General features: G+C 40.5%; 1 protein-coding gene across 3 annotated transcripts in view; it reads right to left on the bottom strand.

The window, feature by feature from the left end:
- The window catches only part of ATF6 (activating transcription factor 6), a 79,799-nt gene that overhangs the window by 26,181 nt on the left and 26,347 nt on the right, over positions 1 to 27,271 (bottom strand). For 2 of the 3 annotated variants that reach the window (XM_034063879.1, XM_034063881.1), the window contains exons 11-14: positions 24,412 to 24,531; positions 23,414 to 23,516; positions 20,874 to 20,938; positions 17,197 to 17,311 (exon numbers count right to left, since the gene is read on the bottom strand). In XM_034063879.1, coding sequence (XP_033919770.1) covers positions 17,197 to 17,311; positions 20,874 to 20,938; positions 23,414 to 23,516; positions 24,412 to 24,531 — 403 coding nt within the window. The remainder of the gene's footprint in view (positions 1 to 17,196; positions 17,312 to 20,873; positions 20,939 to 23,413; positions 23,517 to 24,411; positions 24,532 to 27,271) is intronic. The other variant, XM_034063880.1, reaches the window with a different exon arrangement.

Below are 27,271 nucleotides of genomic sequence, written 5' to 3'. Positions count from 1 at the left end.
ACAAAAAAAAAATCTCTCCAGGTGTAGAAGACTGAGTTTCATAATGACTTGAGGCAAATTAAGCTTTCCTGATGCTGAAGCTGTTCCTGATTTCCTCTTCCTGCCTGTCCTGGGCTGGACATTCCTGCTGCTGCCCGAGAACTGATGCTGTCCTCCTCTGACTCCAAGGAAAGCCAACTTATCATGCTAAGATGGAAACAAGCGGTGTGTACAGATGTGACACTTTTCCCTACCTGCTTTCCAGCCACTGACCACTTTCAATTATTGTTCTAGGGATCTTACAACAAAGGTGTGACTTCCATATATTTCGTAGCTATTATAAGATTTCTCTTCCATGAACTTTCTCAGTCATCCCTGGAATACATGTAAGCTTATAGCATCTATAATGCATTTTGACAAGAAGCTCCACATTTCCTTTGCTTGGTTTGAACTCATGTCTTCCTGGCTTAATTTGCTCCCCTTTGTTTCATTTAGTATCTTACTCAGTTCCCTCTAGGTAGAAGATCAAGGTTACAATTGAGAAAGCAAGAATAAAAATGAAAGAGAATCTCATTACACCATCAAGGTTTGAGAAGAATAACGCAACAACTTTCTAATACACAACAGACCATAATGCAAAGTATTACTCTGACACACCAAAAGCAGCTGTAAAGCAGATGTCATATAAAGGTGGAAAATATTTATATACTATACAGTTTTTCTATCTTTCAGGGTTTACATTTCCTCTATTCAATTTCCAAGGCCAAAGAGGAAGAATTATGCCTTAAGATAACACTGAAATATGCTGGTAATTAGGTATCTATTAGTCAAGCAGTAAACTACCCAGTAGCCTCTGAGAAGGACTCCTGGTCTCCCTTCAGAAATCAGACTGCAAGCATACTTCAGAAGACAGGCCCGCTAACCTTCCATTCCATCTATCTTTACCCTGTTAACAAAGTAACACCAGCTGCGAATTACCCAAGATGAACTTGCCTCATTTCCATCCAAGCTTTCTGAATCTCATTTTTAACTTGCAACACATCCTAAATAAGAGGCACTAAATACCATCAGCCTTCCCCTGTGTATAAGAAATACTGCAGGAAATCAGTTTACTTGTGTGTACACATTAATCAGGAACACCATGAGGCACAGCAGAGCCAGTCCAATTGCAATGGAGAATGATGTGAAAGCACCCCATTTGGACTTTATTTCTATCGTAAACGTACTCTTCCTTCTAATTTTGTCTTTTACCTCTGTGTAGGAAAGAGAAAGAAAGGACATGTGAACAAGGAGGGCACAGGACAGAGACTGGACAGAAATCCAGCCAATTAAACTTGTCTGCAGAACTGCTTTGCAAGGCTCAGAAGTAAAGAACAATGCATGCATTTGCTATGATGTAATTTTGGTTTGGCAGCAGATAAAAAAAAAATTCCTAAAGGCAAAGTAAGAGGATGTGAAGAACAAAATTCTATGTTTAAATAAACAGTTTTGGTCAAAATCATATAGGAAGGTTTTTAAGGACTTGAAAATGTTTTCATAATTTGTGCATGTGTTATTTGTGGAAATTCATTGAATTTCAAGATAAACTAGAAAAGGTTTGTCTACATTAATAGTAGTTTAGTTCGGGGCTTTGGTGAAGACAAGAAAACATCCCAGCTTGTACTGGTGGAAAAGTTCTTCCTATAATGTTTGATAAGAATCAGATTTTCTTCTAAAGGCTCTTCCAATCAAATGAGCATCATAAAACTGAGACATGTTTGCTCCAAGTTATTTAAGAATAGTGTTTCTCTGACATTTTCCACCCTTCCCATAGGCTGTGTAAGCACAGAAATGCAGCTCACCTGTAACTCCAGTAGAGTCTGTCAATTATCCTTGTAGATTTTACAAAGTTTTAAGACCCAAAAGGAATTAATTGTTTTATTACTACTACCCATAAAAAGAAATTCCCCTCCTTCTCCAATTCACTGCAGCAGTCCTCTGCTTTTACATAGCATCTGCAGGCTATTAGTATTGCAACTGCAATCTGTAATTGCAAAAACATGTAATTTAGGTAGGGCTTGTGAATAAGGTCCAGTAAAACCAAAAAGGATATAATCCAGATTCTTTGCTTCTCTGACAAAACGTTAGCCCAGCGTTTCTATATTTGCTTGCAAGACCTCAGGTCTTCTACATAAGACAAATTTTTGATTCCCAGAATTACTGTGCAGCTGGAGATTGCCCCAAAAGAGCACACACAGCACAAACTGAATGAGGAATATTATGATCAATAAGCACCTTTTTCCACTTTTCTTTCCTGTCTCCCATCCTTTAGCCTCATACACTCAATGCACCTGAATATACCTCTTACCCTCTCTGATGGCAATTCAACTTCACTGAAATGGAGGTATCACCTCCCAGCAGTGGCAAGAAATGATGTTTTAGGTCACCCACAGAGGAGTGTTTTATAAATACAGGCAGTACTTTCACTGAACTGCTAGATCTTGTTTGCAATGTCAGTAGCTGAAGGGCAAAGTGGCTTTAGGAGCATCTCTCAAAGAAAACTGAAGAAATGGGTGCTCTTCCTCTGATTTCACTACAGAAAACAGTTTCCCCCACCTTCCACATTCTGCCACAGCTGAATAAAAGCAATGCTTTTATATAGCTTCCCACAATGCAAATGCCACTGTCAAAACTACAAAAATAAAGCAACATGAGAGATACAGAAAGAAACACAACCAGATAACAACGAAACAAACACTCTTCTCAGTCAGCATTAAGACTGCCTTTTTGCTTGAATCCCTGAAATTTACCCAGACCTCTGCAATGACTTCAGCTCAGACTTGGGTGGGTCTCTCTACGTCTTGGCAGCAGAAACAGGCAAAGTTCTCAGGCTGCCAATGGCTGGATGGTGGTCTGGCACACCTGGGCCAGGGCTGGTGCTCCAAATCCAAACTGCCTTTTGTTTTTCCCAAAATCTCACTTCAGAGACAACACGGTTTTAATATCAACATGTAGTGTGCTGAATCCAAATTTGACGGCAGCGCTTTAATCTGTGAAATGTGTATTGCATTACAGATGCCTGTTTGAAAGATGTTTCTCATTCTGCATATCCCAGGATATCTGTATGGCTGAGGATTTCATCAACTATTCAGTTTCTTCTAATTAAAGAGATATTCAATATAATAGTGTTAAAGAAACTGTTACCTCTGTTATTAATAATCTTACCTGAAACAAGATAGTGTGTAGATGAAGTTTCCTTTCATTTTTTTGTCTGTTGGTTCGCATAACTCATATTTACCCCAACCTGATGAGCTTCCTTCTCTTCACATTTGTAGCTAAGTTTCACTTCTAAATCTCAAGTCTGAGTACAGTTTTTTTGCCAAACATCTGCCCTATTTGAACTTCTAGTGTTGCTGAAGAAAATGCAAATCAGTTATAGAAACAGACTTCATTTTTTAAGGGAAAAAACATCTATAAACTTCTAATGTTTTCTTCCCCCCCAAAATAGAAAACCTCAAACCAAAATAAGGAAATATCTTGAGGAAAATGGTCTTCAAAGAAATAAATAAGTTACATGATTAACTCACATTTGGTGGTAAAAAGGATCCTGGATGCCTGGCATTGAGGATTTTTCCTTAATCACCGCTAACCTACCATACAGAAGTGCACTTCAGAATGGCTGGGCATATCCTACAGGTGGCTGAGAACAGCCACCAGAACAACAGGGTTCCTCCTCTGCCCCTCACCCTTCCGTGCCAGCCTCTGTGTCGTGGTTTAAACCGAGTCCACACACAGCTCGTTCACTCCTCCCCCCCTTGCTCCCCCAAATCCCAGAGAGTTAGGAAGGAGAATCCAAAGAATGTAGCCCCCATGGGTTGAGACAAGCACAGTTTAATAGCTAAGGTATAACATAAATCACTGCTGCTACTACTACTACAAATAATGATGATAAAGCAAATAACAAGTGAAGAGAATACAACACCTCACCAGGCACCGACCCATAACTCACTCCACCCTGCCCAACCGAGCACTGACCAATACCTCCTCCATCCCCCCAGAGCTCCAGCCCTTCCGGGTCTCTCCCAGTTACATCCTGGGTATGATGTGCTATGGTATGGAATGCCTCTTTGGCTAGCCTGGGTCAGGTGTCCTGTCTCTCCTTCCTCCCAGCCTCCCCTCCTCCCTGGCAGAGCATGAGCTCAGAAAAGGCCTTGGACAAACCAAACATTTGAGCAGTAACTCAAAACATACTTGCTATCAGCAACCGTTCTCAGCCCAAAAGTCAAAACACAGCACTGCACCAGCTACCAAGAAGGAGAAAAATGACTGCTACTGCTCAAACCAGGACACCTCTGGCAACTGCCAGACTCTCCTGCAAGTTCCCTGAACTTTAAGCTGTTTTTCTGCCAACATGATAAATTGCTCAAGGACAGATCTGACAAAGAGGCATAACCAAGGAACATACACTGATAACAGCAACTCTCCTTTTTGGTGGTGGTAAACTGTTTAATTACTCACTGGTTTATATCCTAAAAAAATCCTGGAAGCTGCTCATGTGTATCTAGGGAAGAGAAAAAATCATCCAATTTTGAACAGCATAAGAGCACAGCATTGTTTGATTTGTTTTTTTTTTTTACTGCAGTGTTGTGGGAATTCATACAAGCCATCAAAACTTACAGCACTGTGATGGAGGTGAGGCACTGTGCACTTTTCATGACCAAACCAGCAGTTTCCCTAGAAGAAAGCTTTCTCTCGTGACAACAGTTTACTTGGATCCTCGTCTGAAGCCTCACTGATGAAGGATAATCACAGGAGTATAAACTGGTGTAAAAACATCACACTCCTTGTCCATCTGTGTGTGTAACTGCCTGCCTGTCATAACAATTGAATTAGGAAGATCACAGGCACCAGATTAGATTAAAAAGAGTGTAAGATCAGCCTCAGGAAGATAAAAATGTAGAAAGATGCTTGCTTGCACGCTACTCAAAAGACAGATCAGAATACAGCTTTCAAGCTGGGACTGTCTTCCTGGAGAGCAATATGTTTTCTTCTATCAATACTTGCCAACTCTGAACCACATTTAAAACATAATGGCTGGAGCAAATAGAAGACTTTCATCTCCCCACTTAGGCTGAGATTAATTTTTTCCAGCTTTAGAAGTCTGATGAGCTGACTAGGCTTCCTTAATAGCTACAGAAGGAGAAAAGCACCTCCCGAAGGAAATTCATCCCATGCAATAGTAAGTGCTTTGAGATAGGTGGGAAAAATTTAAAGGAGCCTTGTGTGGTGCTTGAGAATTTGTGGTGCCTGGTAGTCCATAAAGCAGCAAAAGCAGTCTGTAAAACAATTTAAGAAATAAACCAGATGCAAAGAAGTTACAGAAGAAAACCAGAAGTATTAGAGGAACATGGCAAATCAAGCAAACCTAAGCCAAATTCAGGGAGTGTGGCCAGGGCACTGAGGAAAGTTTTGTGACCTTCTGCTCAGCACTTTGAAACTATAGCTGGAATACCATGTAAAGTCTGGGGTCCCCTTCTCCAAAGCAAAGACAGATGTGAGGAAACTGGAGTGGGGCTAGCAGAGGCTACCAAGATCAGGTTAGTGCCTGAGGGATGTGGTCTGTGAAGAGAGATGAAGGGAGCTAGGTTGGTTCAGTCTGCTTAAGAGGAGACAAAGCAGCCAATCTAGGAGCAACCTGCAACTACCTGAAGGTAGCTGCAGAGACAATGGAGCTAAGCTCCATAGTGGTGGATTTTTACAAAATCCTTTTCATTAATGATTATTTAGAAACTCTGGTGTACAGGGAGATGGTGCCAGTGACACCAAACAGAAATGCATGGGTGCAGTTCTGTGCCTTTATCTATGCACATCTCACCTGACATGTGCTGCTAACTTAAACATCTAGAACTACAATTAATGCTTTTTGCTTGTGAAAGAAAATTCAAGCTAATTTCAACATTTTCTGCCAATATTCTGCGAAGTATGATACAACCATATCACAGAACCACAGAAGCTGTGGATTTATGTGGATTTAAAAAATTAAATACCCCAATGCCAACATATCACCACGCCACTGGAGTTTCCAGGTTTTCTAACAATTTCAAAATACAGGGGACTTTCAGGTCAAAGAAAGGCTCTTTGGAAATCTAATCATAGAATAAAGATGTGAAGAATGATGTGTGAAGGTTTTTAGATAAGTAAGTACAACAGTGTACTCTTAAGACACTGAGACTATATAAATACTATAAAAAATCTGATTTCACCATATGGATAGCATCAATTGCATGAACACTTTTTTAATCATTTGAACTATACTCCCATATGAACCCTCCCCTCTTTTTCTTACTACTGCAGTGGTTTTAATTCTATGCAAGAAGATTAAACATCTTGGGCTCACTACAACTTCCACAAAACACAAGAGGTACTGAGCACCCTGATGGCCCTAACTCCTAATCTTCTCCTCCAACACAGCTGGAGGGCCACTCAGTTTGTCATCAACCAATTAATAGCTATATTCTTTATTTTTTCTATTAGCCAAAATCACCAATGCAAATACCTAAACAGGCCTTCAATGTGAGAGTATGCAGAAGAGCATGAGCCTGAGGCTACTTGAGCCTGGTGGATGCACTCCCTTTCATTGCCATTGCCTCTTGCTCTCTGAGCATCTCCTGGCTCTGTAGAAGCTACCCCTGACCTGCACAAAGCAATATGAACTCCAGGCAGTCCCTAAGCTGCAGATCATTTTCCTCTCCCCCTCTGATCACACAGAAATCTACTTCTAAGCATATCAAAAATGCACACAGCCCTGCAACAACTGCACATGCCGTTACTGGCAGGGAAACACACTAGCAGCACGACAGCACATTGTTTGATGGGTCATTCAATACTGTAACTTCATGCAAGCCCAAGCAGCTGTATCAAGGCTTTGTCAGAATGTTTTCAAACAGAAAAAGTACTGCAAGCAGATAAAGGTGATTTGAAACAGAATTGGATAAAAGGTGCCATAATTGAAATACAGGTTTCCAGGTTTATTTTCCTTCTTTTAGTCCAGACCAGTCTTGTTCTTCAACATCTACTTTCTATGAGAATTACGTTTCTGGAAGTGACTTCTATAACCAAACAGGTAAATTCTTAAATCAATTATTAAGATTTGGAGAGATTTATACAGTCCAATACAATTTGATCCATGTGAAGAGGTCTGCAGGAATAACCTGCAGGAAGATAATGCAGAGTGCTGGTTATAACTGCCAGGAAAACAGAGGAGGGACAGAAGTGCTGTAGAGAATCAAAAGCTAATTATTCGCAAACATACAGGACACCAGGCTGTTCTCTCTCACAAGGTCTGCAGTCGTACTCCCCTGTTTACTGACACACATGTGCCAGACAATGAGACTGAAGTACATACACACTTTTTACATGTATTTGTTATGTCCTTTTGACAAGTCACATGCTGTGGGTAAAATTCTCATCCTGAACTGCCATATGAAGCTGATACTAATCAATTCTACACTGAAACGGAAATATCATGTCATGACATTGCAACAGCTTACCCAGCTGGCTTAAAACTCCTTTTTTAGCGTTTATAGTATCACCTCTGTGCTTAGCCTGAAACTAAAGAGTTTCCTTCTGCTTGTGTAAATGTAGTTCTTTACAATTTTTCTTTATTTTCCTAGAGCCACAATTAAGTGTTTTTGTAAAAATTTTACATCAAGAAAACTGCTGCATCTGTCCTTTTTCTCGAAATGTTTATGCCCTGTTTTATTTTTGCCCACATTTCTCTACATGGGTGCTCAGGAAACTGAGCTTGAGAACTTAGGAAACTTCTTGCACCGTTGTTGCCTGCCGGAAACTTACAGCTTACAGCTGGTAAGCAAATTCCAACCAGATGGCTTAGCAAAAGCAAAGAGAAACCCAGTGTCCTTCCCTGATGCCAAAGAGATATCCTTCTGGAAATGCTGGCTCCAGACCACCTAAGGCAACACAATGGTTCCTTTTCAACCTTGTTTTCCAGTAGTCACCTGCCCAGTGACTACCTACTGAGTTCTTGATCTTGATGAAAAACTCCAGGTCCAAGCACTCAGGACTGTTCCTAGAAAGGAGGAAAGCTGCATGCTGATTTCCTGGAAAGGAGATTAAACAAGAGCCTCCCAGATGCTAACAAGTGATTCAATCCAGGGACTCCCACACTGGCCAAAGCTTCAGAGAAGGAACCAACATTGAAGAACAGCTTGGGAATGTCCACTTCTAGAGTCTCAGGGGAGAATATTGTTTAATGTGCAGGATCCTGACTGGACTAAGATCAAGAGAATAAGGCCTCTGTACCTTACTTACAGAGCGAGCTCTCAGTCTGAGCACAGCTTAAGACTGCTTTCCTCATACTGGGTATGACATCTCTTTGAGATAGCTGACACATCAAGCTTCATTTTGGATAGTCACAACACCAAGGAACGATAATGCAATGCTTAATGGAGCTTTGTCAACAGACCTCCAAGGGCAGTGGCCATATGGAATTTAACAGATAGGCCATTTCTACCTAGTACTCTCATGGTGTACCAGGCCGCTGAGTTGTTCACATGCCCCTCCCACATAGCTTTGCCTTCTGATCAGAAGTATTTACTAGTGCCAGCATGATTCATAGGCACATTTTAACATTTGCAATCAAAACACAAAGAGGATTTCCGGACCTGTGTTTCCAGCATGAAAGATCTCTCAGCTTAGCCCGAGATAGTCCAAATTCTTAATCACTGACCCAAAGACAGACAGTTTCTGTCAACTATGCTGGCAAAACTCCAATTTATCCAACTACATGGTGAGGAGCAAGCTATACCAGGCATGAAGCAAAATTATCTCATTCTTAGACCCATTTCTCTGCTTCAACTATCAGAAACAAAAGTCCACCCTACTGAGAGCTGGTATGGAAATACATTGTAAAAGAATTAAGCTGTGAGAAGCTGCTCTGGACACAGGCAGAACACACCTATATAGGAGTCTTTAAAAGAGCATTTAACCATACAGCATACACTTCAGCAGCAGACCCATCCTGATACTGTGATAAAGCACAGTGAAGAAAAAAAAAAAAGACTGCATTCTGGGGAAAAGGCCCCACTGCTTTCTAAGATTCATAGAGAGTAGATTTAGGTGCCAGAGAGTCTCCTAACATTTCTTAGCCCTTAATAAGGAGCAAGTGAATTTCTGCACCTACTGCATCCCAGTAAATAGGCCACAAGCAACCACGAGTCCCAGAGGTAGAAAACAAGTTTTAAGTTCCACTCTCAGTTTTAAAGTCAGTTACAAGTTTCAAATCCCAAAGTTCAACAGATGAAAATGTAGAGTTAATTTTATCACACTTCTTGTCCTAGGAGTGTGATTTAAAAATAAAACCTGGAAGCCACAAGTGTTCTGTTTGGTCCAATGGGAGGTGATGACGATCAGCACACAGTCGTAATAGCACCTGGGCTCTTACTTCATAAAACAAGCTTTGTATGCTGTCCAGCTAAAAACCTGGCAAAAGAACTAATTCAAACTGGAAGCAAATAACTTTCTCCGACCAGAATTAACTCTAAAAGCATGCCTAAGATTTTAAATGCCGTTCTCGATGCAATCGTATCGTAATTAACATTTGCTACAAGGTACGATTTCTATTGTGGCCACAAACACTACCTAATGAAACCAAGAGCATCTCAATTCTGCAAATTCTGCTTTTCTAAAGATTCTGTCTAGGGTTGTCAGAAATAAAATCTGGAAATTTAGTCTGAAAATCTAGTCTGAAGCTGTGAAGGTGTGAAGTGCAACTAAGAAAATAAACATGGGTATTTCAAAGTGTGCTCTGCATATACTTAATTCAAGGTAAATAAACTATCATGAAGGTCATTTTTTCGTTCAGAAGCTCATTCCTACCAAACACAAGTCAATGCCATAGTGGCTACTGCAGCTCCAGAGCTGAAGGTGTAATTTTTGTCTTTATACAGTTAGGGCTTGGTCAGCATCGGTTCCATAATTAAATATTGCTACAGATCACAAAGCAAGAGCCCATCATTCCCTTCTGGGAACTGTTCAGAATAATTAAAGCCAAATTTTCTTCAATGAATACTGTGCTATCACTAAATGAAAATGCATTATTACCTAGCATTATTAAAGTATTATGAATGCATTATTAAGCTTGTGTTATTTCCTGAAGGAAAGGAACTACTTCAGAGCTGCATTTCCACTGCCTGCTCTAATTGAATGCACATTACTTGTTTGTGGACAAACTTGTGTTTCTGTTCACTTTGATGTCAGCAGTTGTTTGTTCTCTACTCTTAATAAGTGAGATACCACTGTTACTTCCTTGCTGAGACAATTCCCATTTTATAATCACATCTTCCTCCCACACTTCCCAATTATACTTCTCTAGCCTATGTCCACACCAATTTCATAAGCAGTGGCTCTTTTACAGAGGCTTTCCAAAACCAACAATCTTCCTCTATTTCTTGCCCACAACTCTTTGTCTGTCAAGCATGCAACATATTTTAAATACATGTATACTATTACTGGTCACATCTGTCTGCAACCAGTTTGGGTTTTGGAGACATTTTTTGCAGTATGTTTTATTTTCACTATAATTATCTACAGTGTATGTTGTCCTTCCAAATACTAGTTTAAAAATAACAAAGTATTAGTTAGGCCTGGGACATATAAGGCTGAAAGTAGTTTAGTGACAGCATTAATATGATTCATGAAGTTCCAGCAACCATATAGAAGACAAACAAATCAAGACTATACACACAAATCCCAAGAGTATCTTTTGCTCCATGCCAGACATATTCAAAGAATTTTTCTGTCTGCTTATACATGTGTCCTCAACACCATACTCATTCTTGATTTTATTTGGAGGACAGTGGGGTTTAAAGGGATCCAAAGAGATAAAAATCAGAATGACTAAGACTTTGCTTCCAAAATCTCTTGGAGAGCTAGGAACAGACAAGACACTTCCAAAGGAAACAAAACCTCACTTGATGTGACAGGCATTACCTCCCTTCTCAGAAATGCGTTTTGCATTCTTGTTCAGGTCCGTCCTAATCACTGTTTGCATCAGGCTGAGCCAACCAGCTGCTGCCCGTGGAGACACTACACTGCAACTGGTACTTGCTGGCTGCTCCTCTTTGGTTCCACTCGCTGCACATCCAAGGCATCTCATTGCCTGGCTCCTTCTCTTTCTTCTTCACTCAGACTGCTTGCTAGAGCACATGCATAGCCCTTTGTTACTTCACTCTTGGAAGTATGTTCTTACATGGGAACACAACCTTTAGGCATTGCAGAGTAACAACAGAGAGAAATAATGAAGCAATCGGAGGTTTTGCTGGAAAATACTTGAAGACATTGATAGAAATTATTTTGAAGAACCAAGATCCTTTAGCCGAAAACCTACAAAAACTTCTTTGGAGCTTCCTATCAGTTAAACTTAGTGTTGTGTTGTTCTCGTACACATGTATTTTGATAATCCCAGGACTGTGGTAAAGCCATTTGTGCTCCACAGATCAACATAAATTTTCAGACTTAATTTTAGATTATTATATTTCTCTCTGGAGGTTTTTAGGCTAAGCTCTTAAGATGCTACCAAAAGCAACATCTTCCCCAGCTGAGTATCCAGAAGGCCATAGAGATACCTTCTCCACACCACTTCCCTTCAATAGTCATCTTTTCCTTCTCCTAACCTACCAGGAATATTCCACACGAGGAAGGACAACAGTTCAACAAAGATCAGAAAGCAAGCTTGCTTCACTGTTTTCATAGGAACAGCAAGGATTTGGGAGGAGAAAGTTCTCTCTGACACGGAAAAAATCCACAGTTTAGCCAGAAAAGAAGGAATTTGTAACAAAGAACGCAGCAGGCCAGACTTCATTTTTACTAGTGACATTTTGATGGAAACAGGAGGTTTTCATAACGGATTTTCAAATTTGAAAGTCAAATACATCCATAACTTGACAGAGGCTGGTTTGCAGAGCTTCAAGGCATGCTGAAGCACAATTACACACACCGTTTCTCAAATATTCCCAGGGAGGCAAGGGTTGGCCTCACAGAGAAGAGAGGCTAAAGGGTGACCTCTGCTCTGAAAAGGAGAGACAATCTTATCATAGATACTATGCCCTGAGCCTCAGTTCTTTCCACAAATATTATTCTCGGCATCTGTATACAATATAGGACAAGCTCTTACAATCTTGGGATAAAGTAATTTTTTCCTCTGAATAGCTAAGGTTAGGCTCCCCAGGAGAAAGGGGAGCTTGTAAAATCTTTAAAAAAAATGCATGTTAACTTGCAGCAGTTGCAAACCCACAGGACTCAAACGTATTAGATAGCTAACATGCCCTTCAGAGCAGTAGGACTGTGTGAGTCTAGTCAGTGCATTTTATCTGAATGAAAGACAAAATTATACATCCCAGTCCACAGAAATCCACAAACAAAATCAACAGCAGAAAACTTCATGTTCAGTGAAAACCACCCATTGTCAAGTGCAACAGAATAGGAGAAAAGTACATGTTAGGACTGAATTTCTGGCTATGAAACATCATCTGAAGCTAACTTCTTATAAAGCAGCTTTGCCTACAGGATGTAGATGGCATCAAGAGTGCAGTGAATGCGAACGTGTCTCACCCTTACTCTCTGAATCAATTCAGGCTATTGTCATTACTGTATGCACAGTACAGCAAACTACTGCAACACAAGCACGTCAAAGGTAGGCATTATAATTTTTTTGCTGCCTGAAAGTAATATATCATCCCAAATACAATTAATACAGCAAAGGCTTATTGCCAACAAAAGCAAACACAACGTAGGTATTTTTATTCCTAGCACACTGAGCATTCACACAAAGAAAGAACAAAAGTTCTGATTTAAATTTGGCTTAATCACTTCAGTGAAAAATTGTTTGTGGAACTTGAGAAATCCTTAAATGCTCACTGCAGATGCTGGCTTGTAGGACCAGAAATTCTCATCTATAATAATATGTTTCCCTGAAGCTCTATGGTTTATGGCACTGAAGCAGATATTTACAAAGTGGAATTCTGGTCCTAATTAAGTTGGTAAAGGCTTGCCATTGATTTTCATCGGGCCAGCATCACTCCTGCTCTAACCAGAATCACCTTTTAATATATTTTTTTTACTGCAATATACTGTAAGATACTGTATACGTGCTGCATTAACTGCAATTGGCAAACTTGGATATCAGGAGGTGTTGCACTTTGAAATCAATGAAGAAAGTAGCTAGAGGAAATGCTGGTAGCCTTCTAAATTTCCCAAGAGAATCAAACTTTAAACCACACTTTCTTTAAGAACAGTAATTACATTCTTAGTCTGAAAACGTCACTGTCCTTAATAAACCTGCAGAAATGTCATTACAGGGTCACTAACAGAATCTTCCAGGATGGGGAAATCTACTGTTTAATCACTGCAAGTTGTGGGGACTCTAATCCTAACCACACGAGTGGGATGATCTGGAGCAGCATACTTCAGGCCAAAATAAGTTGGAAAGGATTTGTTTTTTCCAATGATTTACTTTATTACCTTCTATTCAAGTAATTCTAGAAATAATCTCCAGGTCTGAATACTCCATGGCAAAACAGATGTGAGCTCTGAGAGAGAACTGTTTGGGTGCCAGGCTTGCAGGAGAACTGCAGGGGCAGCCAGGTGTCTATCTCCCTACTGACAGAGCACACTGTATCAACTAACTGGAATTTTGCAGCCATGCTCCACTGGAGTTTTGGAACATATCAAGCAGACTTGGTATCACAGACCTTAAAGGGGAGCAATCAAAGATGATGGCAGTGTAACAGACTCAGTTCTGCCTCTCACACCTGGGAGTAATGGAAGGAAGTTTCAGCACTCACTGTAGACTCCAGTGTGTTTCAGCAGAGCTTAAACTGCTGTACGCTTTTCACAGAAGCACTGTATCTTGGTTCCTGGTGCCCACTGCACAGACCTCTCAGCTCTGAATGTGCTCCCAAAGCCAATCCAAACCAGTACAATTTATAGACCCACTGGAAAGGCATAGCTTCTGAATGCTGGAGCACTTGGGGACAGCAGAGGGCTCAGTTGTGAACATATACAATGGGGAGTGCATATTTTTTACAGTGTTAGGTGCTGGTTTCTGCAATGCTATAAGACCACTGAAAAAATGGCTTCCTAAATGTAATGCAGCAAGAAAAGTTAACTTCCTAAAAGTTAAACATCTCAAGAAATAAATGGTGGTGAGCCCTGCCTACAAGAGATGCTGGCTGCTGCAGTCTGGCAGAGCTGGGAGATAGCATCATTGCTTTAGTTCAAGAATTCTTTTTTTTTTTTTTACACACTGTCAGCTACGTGTTTCTTGTTTAAAAATGGCATTACAGATTCCACTGGCAATAGCAGAAAATTAATTTCTCTAACGTCCTGGAGTGAAAGCTCTGCTTCTCATACAGACTCAGCTGATCCAAATACTACTTTATTTTCCTCTTTTCTCCTTATAAAAGAAAATAAAAGCAAACTCCAACTGTACATACGCAGACATGGAAGCCTTCTAAGGCAACAAGAGAGAGTAAAATTGATGAGATAATGAAAAATTCAGTCTTATAGGTAGATACAGGTACCAAGCATCATCAGAGAGAGGATGAGAAAGTGCATGGGAGATTTGCTCCCTTACCTTGCACCTTCTGAAGCCCTGGCTGAGTTCTATTAGATGAGAAGCATGGGCAGTCCTAGAAAATGCTGTTTTCTAGGAAGTCCAAGGAACTCAGGGCACAGCTTCTGTGGTGCAAGTGAAAACATGCAGAAAACACACAAAAATTGTGTCACATTTCATCACATGTACACAGGAGAGATGCTTGGTTATGTGACACTGCACAGAGCAGAAAGCATGCGGAATGAGGATCCCAGAGACATCAGGTGGAAGTGATCTCTGGGGATCCTCAGTCCCACCTCCCACTTGGAGCAGGACCATCATCATGCTCCATCCATTCCCTGGAAGTCTCAGCTGGATGATTCCTGGTTTTTTGTATATGGATTTTAACATCTTATTAAGTGCTTGGGAGTGTCTGTAGGGCAAACAGCCAGAAAGGAGAACAAAACAAGAAGAACATCTCCAGGCCTTGCCTTCCAGCTTGGACAACTGAGCAAGCAACAGGTGAGCAAGTTTCTATTCTGAAACACTGAGGAAGAAATCAGCCCCTCTCTCAGCTCCTAATCATCAGTGAAAAAGGAACTGTGGTGTGAAGAATATGAAGTTAGCAGTCCTAAGGGGAACATGAACAGGCGCTTCCCAGGCTGGGGCCCTGCTGATGGCAAGAATGCAATCCCTTGGGCTGCACAGGAGTCCCTTCTTCTGCACTCACAAAAGAACCCAAGCAAGGAATTTAAAAATGCCTCAGGGCAGAGCTTGTCGTTAGATTAGTTTCACCCTGCTGAAATAATAAATGAGGTAATGCATAAAACTGCCTTCGATTTGAAGATATTTCATTCATAAACAGACATGGCAGCAGCTTTGCTACAAAATAAATTTTCTATATGATTTTAAAAGTCCCCACACCTGTCCTTGCAAGAGAGCAGATCCAAGCAGTAGAGATTCTGTGGCACAGGACACTCTGTTTTGAGGGACAGCTCTGCAAGTGAAAATGAGAACTGGCAACTTTCAGGTCATTAATCTGACAGTATAAACAGAACCTATGTATCCAATGCATGCATTCACGTGGAGTAGAGCAACAGCTGCAGTTGAAGAACTAGACAAACACTACTTTGCTTTTTGTTTAGAGTTTCCAGAAAAAACTTTTATATCAATTCTCCACTCCCTTCTACTCATCCTCAGGATACGTGGAGCCTGGTGCTGGCTATATTTGTGTTGCTAGCTGAAAGAACAGCAGAACATGCCAAGCATTTAATAACAAAATTCCAACCTTGTGACACAACCCAGTAATCCCAAGACTAGAAACTAACCTCATATTTCTGCTCTGCATAAAACTCTAATCCTAACAAGAACACCACAATTTTATTTTGCCTGAACCTTTTCTAAAGAGGTGTATCTCACAAATTAAGACCAACTTGAACTGGGTTGTGCTACCTATATACATATGGCATCTACAGATTGCTAAAACTATGGCAACACAGAAACCACTAGAACTAGTTTTGAGTATCTGTGTGCTCTTACACAGATTTAGTTGCAGCTGTACAAGCTGTTGCAATGGCAACTACTGGCCCTCCACCACCATGGGACCCCTCTCAGGACACTCCTGTGATGAGGAAACAAATTGAATTACAGGGTCCTATGAAAACCATGGCTGGTCATGAGCACACATATAACAATTCCAATCTAATATTACAAATGCAAAATAGCAAGGCAGGAGACTTATCAAGTCAAGACTCCAGTTTCAGGCCAGGACAAAGATGCCTCATAGACATGTCTAAGGACTCATGAAGACCTCTGGAAAAGGGAGAGAATAAACCGTTACAACCACCAGCTGGCATTTCAACCACTGCTTGCCTTGATCATCTCCATCACCAGATTCCAAGAAGCTTCTCACTACTGCAGCTGTCCTGGCTTCAACATCACTCAGGCTTGCAGTACATAAAGTACCATCAAATACCTGGAATTCAATTTTAAACCAGCTTTTATGGTCACTAACTGAACTGCAATGTGAGGATGTGCCTGTGTGTGCAGCACAAACCTATGCTGTATCCCAGCATAGACAGCAGAATTGCTTATCTGTCTTGACTTGTAAGTCACAAAACAGCAGAAAAATGGTGCCACTGCATGCCATCCTGTACAGGTGCAACATGTGACACTCAAAACTGCAAATGTAGTTTTAGGGGAAGATAGATAGAAATAATATTCTGTTAAGCTAGCAGAAATAATATGTGCACAAGGTACATTTACTCCTATACCCAGAAGCACAAAAGATTTATACACCTAGGAATAAATATCTAGATAACTATTCCAATTTTTGAACTGCTAACATGTGTAAGTGTTTAACCACAGAGTTCATGCAATTTTGTGCTGTCTTGCCTTGGCACTACAATGTTTTCTGCAAAGCTCTATTTCCATCCCTAACTGTGACAGGCATATTTTGCAAAGACCATGATCTGGCCATACTACTGTAAAAGATATACAGAAGCATCACTTATGAAGAACCAAATTTAGATTCAACCTTGACTAGGTCATCATTTGTTAGAGGAAAATACACTCAGTGTGAGAAACAGTCTTATGGATACATATAAAAGGCCAACTACTACACTTACTCTGCGAAATGACACCACGTAGAATGTATCCTCCCTTCTACGAATAGCTTCGAAAAAATCTTGATAGCTCCTTGGAGAGGCATAATACACTTGCAGCTCATTCCCTGAGTTCCTGCTGAAATGAAGGAGGAGAGATGGTAATTACTTTAGGCAAGAAAGTTAACTTCAGTAAGACAATGACCTGCTTTTCAAAAGATCAATGGCTCTTCATCCATTGAGAAGCATGACAAACATCAAACACAGGTAAAGAAAGTTAAACTGATGGGTATTTTTTTAAAGTTAAAGGTGAATTAAAGGTCTTGCTGTGGGAAACTTTTCCCAGTTTTTCTTCATGTTTCTGAAACAATTTCAGCAAATTTTAGAACGAAATGTCATTCTGATATTATTTTTTTACTGTTGAAAATCCAAACCACTCAAAATGAAGGAAGTGCAAAGTTATGCATAAACAGAACTTTTCATTTACTGCCAAGTGACAAGATTTGCTCTTGATTTTCAATTTAGACAGTGGAGAAAAATAAGATATTTACATAATTCTGGATTATCTTTTTCACAGTTCTCATCTTACTATTATATTATAAACTATTCTAAGCAAAACACTGGCAAATCATACAATCATGGTACTTATCTACTGTTTATCTTGAAAAAGCAAGAAATCCCTAGCATATATTGCTATTATGTATATTTCCCCAATCCTATTAAAAAATAACATATTTCATTGAATCATGGAACTGACTAGGTTGGAAAAGACCTTTAAGATCATCAAGTCCAACCATTACCACAGGACTTCAAAGTCCACTATACCACTAAAGGCCTCATCTACATGGTTTTGAACACTTCCAGGGGCACTGACTCCCTGGGCAGCCTGTTCCTCTTTGTGAAGAATCTTTCCTAATATCCAATCTAAATCTCCCCTGGGGCAGCTTGAGGCCATTACCTCTTGTCCTATCGCTTGTTACTTGGGAGAAGAGACTGACCCCCACCTCACTCTATCCTCCTTTCAGGTAGTTGTAGAGAATGCTAAGGTTCCCCCTGAGCTTTCTCTTCTCCAGACTAAACAACCCCAGAATTTAATCAGATTGGAAAGTTGTACTTACACAAACTATTAGCTGGAACTTTAACCAGTCATTTTAATTTCTTCCCACTTTAATAACATACTGGTTGTTTGCAGTATTTGTGGCAAAAACACTGATCAGGCTATCCCTCCCAAGCTGTCTTCTGCTGACCCAGATTTTAAACCATGGTGGCTAATTTAGATTATTTTTGTATGTTTCTAAAATATATATAACTATGCACCCAAAACAAGGCACAAATCTATCATCAAGTGATTTTCTTTAGCAGCAGCAATAGCAGGCTGTCATTATCTCCTCTTCCACTGCTAATACAGTCCTGTTGTAACCAAAACACTGCAGCTGCCAAGCCAGTCACCCTTGAACAGGACTGGGGGTGTAAGTCCTGGGCAATCAAGAGCAGGCAGCTCTAACCTATGTACCCTCTTTAGCAGACCTATGCAAGTGAGGAATCAGATCATATCCTTCACACACAGGAAACAAAGACTGAAGCTAATTTGAGCTTGATGACTCTCTTCTAAAAACATGAAGGCCCACCAAACTGCCCCTGAGATTCAGCACTGAAATTTAACTGTGATAAAAGGCACTGCACCCACGCATTGCCCAGTAAAACACATCCTGAAAACTGAAACAGGTCCTGCAGATCCATTTGCTCACCCACATACAGCTAGACCTAAAAACCAGTCTTTTCATCTAGAAAAATGTTCCAAAACACTTGGAAACCACTGGGCCTTTACAAAGCTCTCCTGGCCTATGGAACAAATCTAACACTAGTCCCAGATTCCAAGTGATACTAGTAGATCACAGGCATTACACCACACCTACCATGGAGTATCTCAGGGTAACCACAATAGACTGCTCCGTGAAAGGAAGGAAGCAACTTAAGATCTAAAAATATGTGCAAAGCATCATGTTAAACTGTATAACCAAAACAATGATGCTGTGTCCCGCCATTTGTTGGGAAATAAACAAGCCTTATTTTGGTTTACATTTGAAGGGCACTCTGTTATGCATCACAGACATAGCTGTTTTAAGAAGGAATGTGGTTGTCAACACAGTACTTTATGCACCATGAAACACCATTTTAATAGTGGTAAATTCAGAAACAGGGAAATGGAGAGTCCCATTTTGATATGTGAAGCCACAAAAACACATTTGCAGAAAGTCTCATCAAAATCATCTCTGAAGAAAGCTAAAGAAACTATAAAGAGCTGAGGGGTTTTAATGATTTTCTTTGAAATCCCTTTAATTTTTATCTTCCTTCTTTGCTTTGATTACACTGCAATACTTCAATTCATCAACATTCTTCTGGAACCAAGGACCTCACAGTAAACCAGAAGTTAAACCTACTTTGGGTAGGAAGTTGGACCAGAGATCTCAGAGGTCCTTTAAAACATGAACTACTCTCTGATTCTATGAATTTAAGGAGCATCTAATACATGATGGCTCTGAGAGGAACTTGAAGTCTGTTCTATGCTCTTAGCAGTTCCAGGACAGTCACAGCATGCAGCTGCCATGACTCGCTGGTCTTTTTCATTTAAACATCAATCATCTGAAAAAAACACAACTTCCTTCTGAGTATGCAGAGCTGCATGATACTGCAGACTGTTTCTAATAAGAGTAATGCAAGCGTGTATAATAAACTACCTTATGCCATGAAGTCTGTTCATCCAGTCTTCAATTAAAACAGACATCCTTCATCAGTCTGTAGAACTAAAAAGCTTTATCTTTTTTTTTTTTTGTAAATCAAGATATCAAAATTTGGCAGGCTGGATTCCATAACATTTGTCTGCAACTCACTCCCTTCTGCAAGGGTGTTCCTGTTTTCAAAGCAGCAATACAAATAAAAAGCCATAGCTGCATTACTTTCAACAGTAATTATATCAGGTGTTCTCAACAGAAAGTCCCCTTCATACTCCAATCTGCTCTTATACTCCTCTTTGGTACCTCAAAGCAGAGAACCTTTTAAACAGTGTCACAGGAAATTCAGGAAATTTCATTTCCTTAAGTTTTTCTCTCCAGTTGTTCCTGTTGCCAGGGAAGAACAGCAGTATAGGTATGGTGGGGGGACAGGCAGAGAGCTTCAGAAAACTGTGAATTAGTGTGTTCTTATTATCAGCAGAGAAAATCAAGGAGATGGAGACAAACCATGCAAATAAAATGAAATGACTCTTTAACTTCATCATAATTTGGTGCTAGCTATAATGGCTCTACTCTTGAAGACAGTGAAAGAAACCTCCCTTTTACCTGACTTTGAAACTTTCATATAAACTAATGACATCCCAAGACAATTCTCCTTTCCCCCCTTACTCTCCCAAAGATTCAAATCTGTTTAGGAAGGGACTCTGCAGAGTAAAGAATTTCTTAACGCTCATTGATAGAAAGACCCTAGAAGAACAGAGCTGCGATACAAGGGTCCCTTCAAGTGTAGTTTAAATCATTAGAAGCATTTATTGCTAAGGAAGAGAAATTGGCCCAATAAAGGAATCTAGCCCCTTGCTTAAGAATCCTGATAAGGTGAAAATTAATTTTATTTATTTATTTTTTACAATCTGTTGGTGACAAATTAGGTCCTTAAAGTAGAAAAGAGTAGCAGGTGGTCTGTCTTACCTGAGGCTGGTGTCTGTGTAAGGCATAGCCATTAGCTGAGAATCTGCCTTCTTGCTGAGGGAGCTCTGAAAAGGGCCAGGGAGGAAGGCAGGGAATAAAAAGGTGACACAAAGTGAAAACAAAAAGCATTTTCTTGGTTTGGCACTACATACAATATGATGCACATCTGTAGCAAACAGTCAATATATAATGGGGTGCAGAGGTTAGTCAGTGTCCTCCACAACAAATGTACATTTTTCCCACTAGTGAAACATGAATAACTGAAATGGCCAGCAGTCAAGCTGTAACCACAAAAACCCCCAAGTGCTTTACTACAGCCAATCTGAAGTGACACACTCAGAGACAAGGAAGGAAAGCTGGCATCACACACAAGAGCTGCACATACTGTGTCATTCAACAGCAAAATTTGCTATCGCTGATGTCAGATTTGCAGAATTCTTCTGAGGTCAAATCACCTTTTACCACAGCCAAAATATACTGCACATAACACACTTCCTGGTGTTTGAAACACTAGAAGCACACAAACTTGGCCTATTTAATGTTCTACCATTCTCCTTTGGCCACCAGGGAGAAGAATGTGAAGTTTAATATTCAATACTTTCTCTCTAGAAAAGTATGGTATTTCCCACACTGTGAAGTTCAATTCTTTTTAAAGCTGTTTCTACCACTTAATCATACGAAACACTTTGAAAATTCATGGTCTTAATTTCAACCTCACTATTGATATACCATGTAGATTAAAAGAATCCTAAAAAATGGGAAGTATGAGCACAAATTTAATAATTCTGTAGTCTTACCAAAAAACGTATCCCTCTAGCAAAAAAATGAAAAAACAGAATAGAAATATTTCAACAAAACCAATCAGCTGCTCTCCTTAACAGTGAGCCAGACCAATGTGCTGTAGGTTGCATTTCTCTCTATTAACCAACTGTTATCATAGAATCATAGAATAGTTACGATTGGAAAGGACCTCAAGATCATCTAGTTCCAACCCCTCTGCCATGGGCAGGGACACCTCACACTAAACCATATCACCCAAGGCTTCAGCCAACCTGGTCTTGAACACTTCCCAGGAAACCCATTCCAGTACCTCACCATCCTAACAGGAAAGAATTTCTTCCTTATATCCAGTCTAAACCTCTGCTGTTTAAGTTTCAACCCGTTACCCCTTGTCCTATCACTACAGTCCCTAATGAATAGTCCCTCACCACCATCCCTGTAGGCCCCCTTCAGATACTGGAAGGCTGCTATGAGGTCTCCACACAGCCTTCTCTTCTCCAGGCTGAACAGCCCCAACTTTCTCAGCCTGTCTTCATATGGGAGGCGCTCCAGTCCCATGATCATCCTCGTGGCCCTCCTCTGGACTTGTTCTAACAGTTCCATGTCCTTTTTATGTTGAGGACACCAGAACTGCACACAATACTCCAAGTGAGGTCTCACGAGAGCAGAGTAGAGAGGCAGGATCACCTCCTTCAACCTGCTGGTCACGCTCCTATTGATGCAGCCCAGGATACAGTTGTTTTTCTGGGCTGCGAGTGCACACTGCTGGCTCATGTTCATTTTCTCATTGACCAACACCTCCAAGTCCTTCTCCGCAGGACTACCATGAATTTCCTTTTTGCCCAACCTGTAGCTGTGCCTGGGATTGCTCCAACCCAGGTGTAGGACCTTGCACTTGGCATGGTTAAACTTCATGAGGTTGGCATCAGCCCACCTCACAAGTGTGTCAAGGTCACTCTGAACGCCATTCCTTCCCTCTAGCATATCAACAGAACCACACAGCTTGGTGTCATTGGCAAACTTGCTGAGGGCACACTCAATTCCATTGTCCATGTCAGCAACAAAGATATTAAACAAGACCGGTCCCAACACCGATCCCTGAGGGACACCACTTGTTACTGGTCTCCAGCCGGACATTGAACTGTTGACCACAACTCTTTGAGTGCAACCATCCAGCCAGTTCTTTATCCACCAAGTGGTCCACCTATCAAATTGATGACACTCCAATTTAGAGACAAGGATGTCATGTGGGACAGTGTCGAACGTTTTGCACAAGTCCAGGTAGATGACGTCAACTACTCCACCCCCGTCCCTCACTTTTGTAGCCCCGTCATAGAAGGCCACCAAATTGGTCAGGCAGGATTTTCCCCTAGTAAAGCCATGCTGGCTGTCACCAAGCACCTTGTTGTTTTTCATGTGCCCTAGCATGCCTTCCAAGTGTTCATCCTTATACAGTCTTACAGAGAAGTCATGAAAAGGGTATTAATTTCATTTTAGACAACAACGAACATATTTTGATGACTGCTAAAAAAAATATAGAAACTTGTAGACTGAATCCAAGAGCAAGAATTAAAGAACTTTGACAACATAATAATCAACCAAATATAGCAATTCAAAATGGGAAGTGTAGGATACTCTATTTACAGGCACTATTTCTACTTTTATCTATAACAAGTGTGGACAAGTAAGAGAGAATATTTTGTTATGCAGTCTGAAATTATCTTGTCATGGTACTGAGTCACAAGTATAAACCTGCCTACCTGTGTAACTCGCGCTTTCTGCTGTTGGTTATTTGACAGTCTTCTAGATCTTGTTCGTTCCACTTCATGTCTATGAACCCATCCTCTAAGCTCATGATTCAGCCTAGAAAAACCCAGAGCATTAACAGACATTTTGAAGAACAGTGTCAGAATTGCTTAATTTTAGAAAACAGTTTAACTAGCTACTACAAGGTGCTGCAGATTACTACTCTTGTACCTTATAATAATTTATTTTTAATACCAGAATAAGAAAACTTAATTGTAAGATTAAATTTATGAGGGAATTCATAAGGGAATATCTGTGAAGTATTGGGATTACAGATGTTTCAACATAAAGCAGATACAATACTTTCTTTTGCCCAATGAACAGTAATTCTGAAATTACTGGAAGGACTACTGAAATTTAATATCAGAAGTTGATCCGTTCAAGACAAAAATATTAGCTAAGAAGGCAACAACATGGCAACTGAATTTGAGACAAGGAATGGACAAAGCAGAACAAGCAGAGCTAGCTGTTTTCTAACAGTGAATAAAGCACATCTGCCATGTCATGTTCAGTTTGCTTGCATCAGAAGCTGAGGAGCAGAAGACCATCTTTTATGTATTTCAGATGGAATAGGCTTTTAGATGGACTTGATTTTCATATTATGAACATTTCTACATACAAAATGATTTTTATTCTATTTCTATTGAGTCATGAAAAGACTCCAGGAAATCAGAAAATTGTTATCTGGTTATTACAAATGACCAGAATGAAAACTGAGTGAAAATCATCACCAAAACCATAAAAAGATTACAAAGATACAAGCTGATCTCCTGTCTCTATGGTAGTAGACATTGGACAGTGCAGGCACCTACAGAGGCACTGGTCACATACTAGATAAACACTGTGAATGGACAATAACATCATTCACAGTTGTCTACATAGTAGCACTCACTCCATTTATAACTAAACTCCTTATAAAAGCTTAAATGCTCAAAAAAGGCTGTTTGCTCACCTCAGTGACTCTGTCCGGTTAATCAAGGGCTGACAGGGGGGTGGGGGTGGTGAAATATATAACAGTGGTTCTTCTGAGACTATCATCAGTGCTTTGTTATCAGATACAGAACGACCAGACCTGGGGGAGAAGACACAAAGAAATCCCTTAAAATACTTTTTCCATGGACCTTTGACCAAATCCAGAGAGTATGCACTACCATCAGCAAACCCATAAAGGTTACAGCTGCTCAATGGGACCTTTGAAACAGGTGAATAACAATTCATAGCAAACATACAATGGACTCAGTCAGTTCCCCAAAGGGGTCTGATAGCACTCAACACAGGGAAGACAGATGAACATTAGCAGATGTTGGATCTCTTCCCAAACAGGCCAGATATTGACATAAAAAGTAGCCTGTAAAAATATTCCTCATAATATGAAAACCATAAGATCTCTGCAGAAGCAACTTTCTCTTTCATTTCAGGGCTGTGCACAATTTGCTACAGAAATACTAAATTTATTAGCCACTAAAGCCATACAGATGTAAAGACCATGAGCTATATGACAAGGTAACAGCCACAAACTGGATTACAACTGAGTGGAGAGGATTTACATAGAATAGAATCATAGAATAGTTACGATTGGAAAGGACCTCAAGATCATCTAGTTCCAACCCCTCTGCCATGGGCAGGGACACCTCACACTAAACCATATCACCCAAGGCTTCATCCAACCTGGTCTTGAACACTGCCACGGATGGAGCATTCACAACCTCTCCGAGCAACCCTTTCCAGTGCCTCACCACCCTCACAGTAAAGAATTTCTTCCTTATATCCAATCTAAACCTCTGCTGTTTAAGTTTCAACCTGTTACCCGTTGTCCTATCACTACAGTCCCTAATGAATAGTCCCTCACCACCATCCCTGTAGGCCCCCTTCAGATACTGGAAGGCTGCTATGAGGTCTCCACACAGCCTTCTCTTCTCCAGGCTGAACAGCCCCAACTTTCTCAGCCTGTCTTCATATGGGAGGCGCTCCAGTCCCATGATCATCCTCGTGGCCCTCCTCTGGACTTGTTCTAACAGTTCCATGTCCTTTTTATGTTGAGGACACCAGAACTGCACACAGTACTCCAAGTGAGGTCTCACTCCAGCAGTCTCCAGAAGCTAGCTTAGCTTTGATAAAAGGTGAAAAAGAGCATGTATTTCAACACAAAAATCCTCAGCACTTTCAGCAACAAATACTAATATTCCTTTTCCTGGTTATCTGTACCTCCTTAAGGGTTAATTACCTATCACCAAATACCTATTATAAGTTCCTTTCTTGATAGGGTATGAATATGACAGCCTTAGTCCTGGTTTTGACAAGAGACTTGTAGCTCCTAAACCTCAACTTCCTTCTGAAAAATCAAATATAAAAGCTTATGAAAACCTTACTCACATTCCCCTCCCTTTCCCAGCTTTCTCTCCATCTTTGTATCTGCTTCTCCTGTTTACTGCATCTAGAACTGATAAAGGAGAATATGTAGCAAAGAGCTCACAGCTTGCCAAAAAAAGGGAGAAAGAGCAAAAGAAAAGGAGGAGGTACACACACTAGAATATGTTCCTAAGAGAACCACCCTACTCCTATGTCACATAAGTCACGGTTTGAAAAGTGCCATGCAGGACGCAAAGCCCTCCCCATGGCTACAGCCTTAAAATGCTTTTGATTTATTGCCTTCTTTCTGCATGGTAAAATACATTAGAGCTTTCTGCACATCTGTGCCTGGCTTTGTTCAACCAGCCAAAACACTTTACTGGAAAGGGACAATCTGATAGGATAAATCTTGTAAGGGGAAAACATGAGCTGGATTAGCCAGACTTCAATCTGGAGACAATTATATGTTCACTGGTACACTGAATGCTAGAGACCTAGAAGCTTGAAAGCAACTATGCAATTAAATAATGGGTAATCATAAAGATGGACTCAGAGATTTCTAAAGAAGTAAAGTGCTAAGTTCAGAGTATATTCTTAATTGTGAATTTCCCCAGCCTTCTCCTGAACAACTAAGAAAATAAATACTCTGGCTTGAAAAGTAAGAAGAGATAGATAATATGACAAATGCCATAACTATGCAAGTTAAAATAAAGACCAGGGAAAAAAGTAGAGAGATGAAGAACTGAAGAAGGTCATTAAAATCTCCATGATATACACTTGTTTATATGCTCTCTTCCACCACACTGTTCCTAACACAATACAACACAGCCAGAAGTGTACGTTTCTAAGGTTGTATGTATTGAGTAATCTTGGAGATAAAATCATATTTGAAAAGCAACCCGGTAAGCTTTGTTAATAAAACAGTAAAAGAGACCAGCTTTCAAAATACTGTGTTTGTAAACCCAGTTGCTGCATAAGATCATAGAATCATAGAATAGTTAGGTTGGAAAGGACCTTAAGATCATCTAGTTCCAACCCCCCTGCTATGGGCAGGGACACCTCACACTAAACTATGTCACCAAAGGCTTTGACTAACCTGGCCTTGAACGCTGCCAGAGATGGAGCATTCACAACTTCCCTGGGCAACCCATTCCAGTGCCTCACCACCCTTACAGTAAAGAACTTCCTCCTTATATCTAATCTAAACTTTCCCTGTTTAAGTTTTAAGCCATCACCCCTTGTCCTATCACTACCGTCCCTAATGAAGAGTTTCTCCCCAGCATCCTTATCGGCCCCCTTCAGATACTGGAAGGCTGCTACGAGGTCTCCACGCAGCCTTCTCTTCTCCAGGCTGAACAGCCCAACTTTCTCAGCCCGTCTTCATACAGGAGGTACTCCAGTGATCATGCTCGTGCACAATACTCCAAATGAGGTCTCACAAGAGTGATAACACTGCCAAAAAG

The sequence above is a fragment of the Melopsittacus undulatus genome, chromosome 6 (assembly GCF_012275295.1).
Source record: "Melopsittacus undulatus isolate bMelUnd1 chromosome 6, bMelUnd1.mat.Z, whole genome shotgun sequence".
Taxonomy (NCBI): domain Eukaryota; kingdom Metazoa; phylum Chordata; class Aves; order Psittaciformes; family Psittaculidae; genus Melopsittacus; species Melopsittacus undulatus.
Note: the sequence above shows the minus strand (reverse complement) of the source record. Positions and strands in the feature narration are given on the sequence as shown.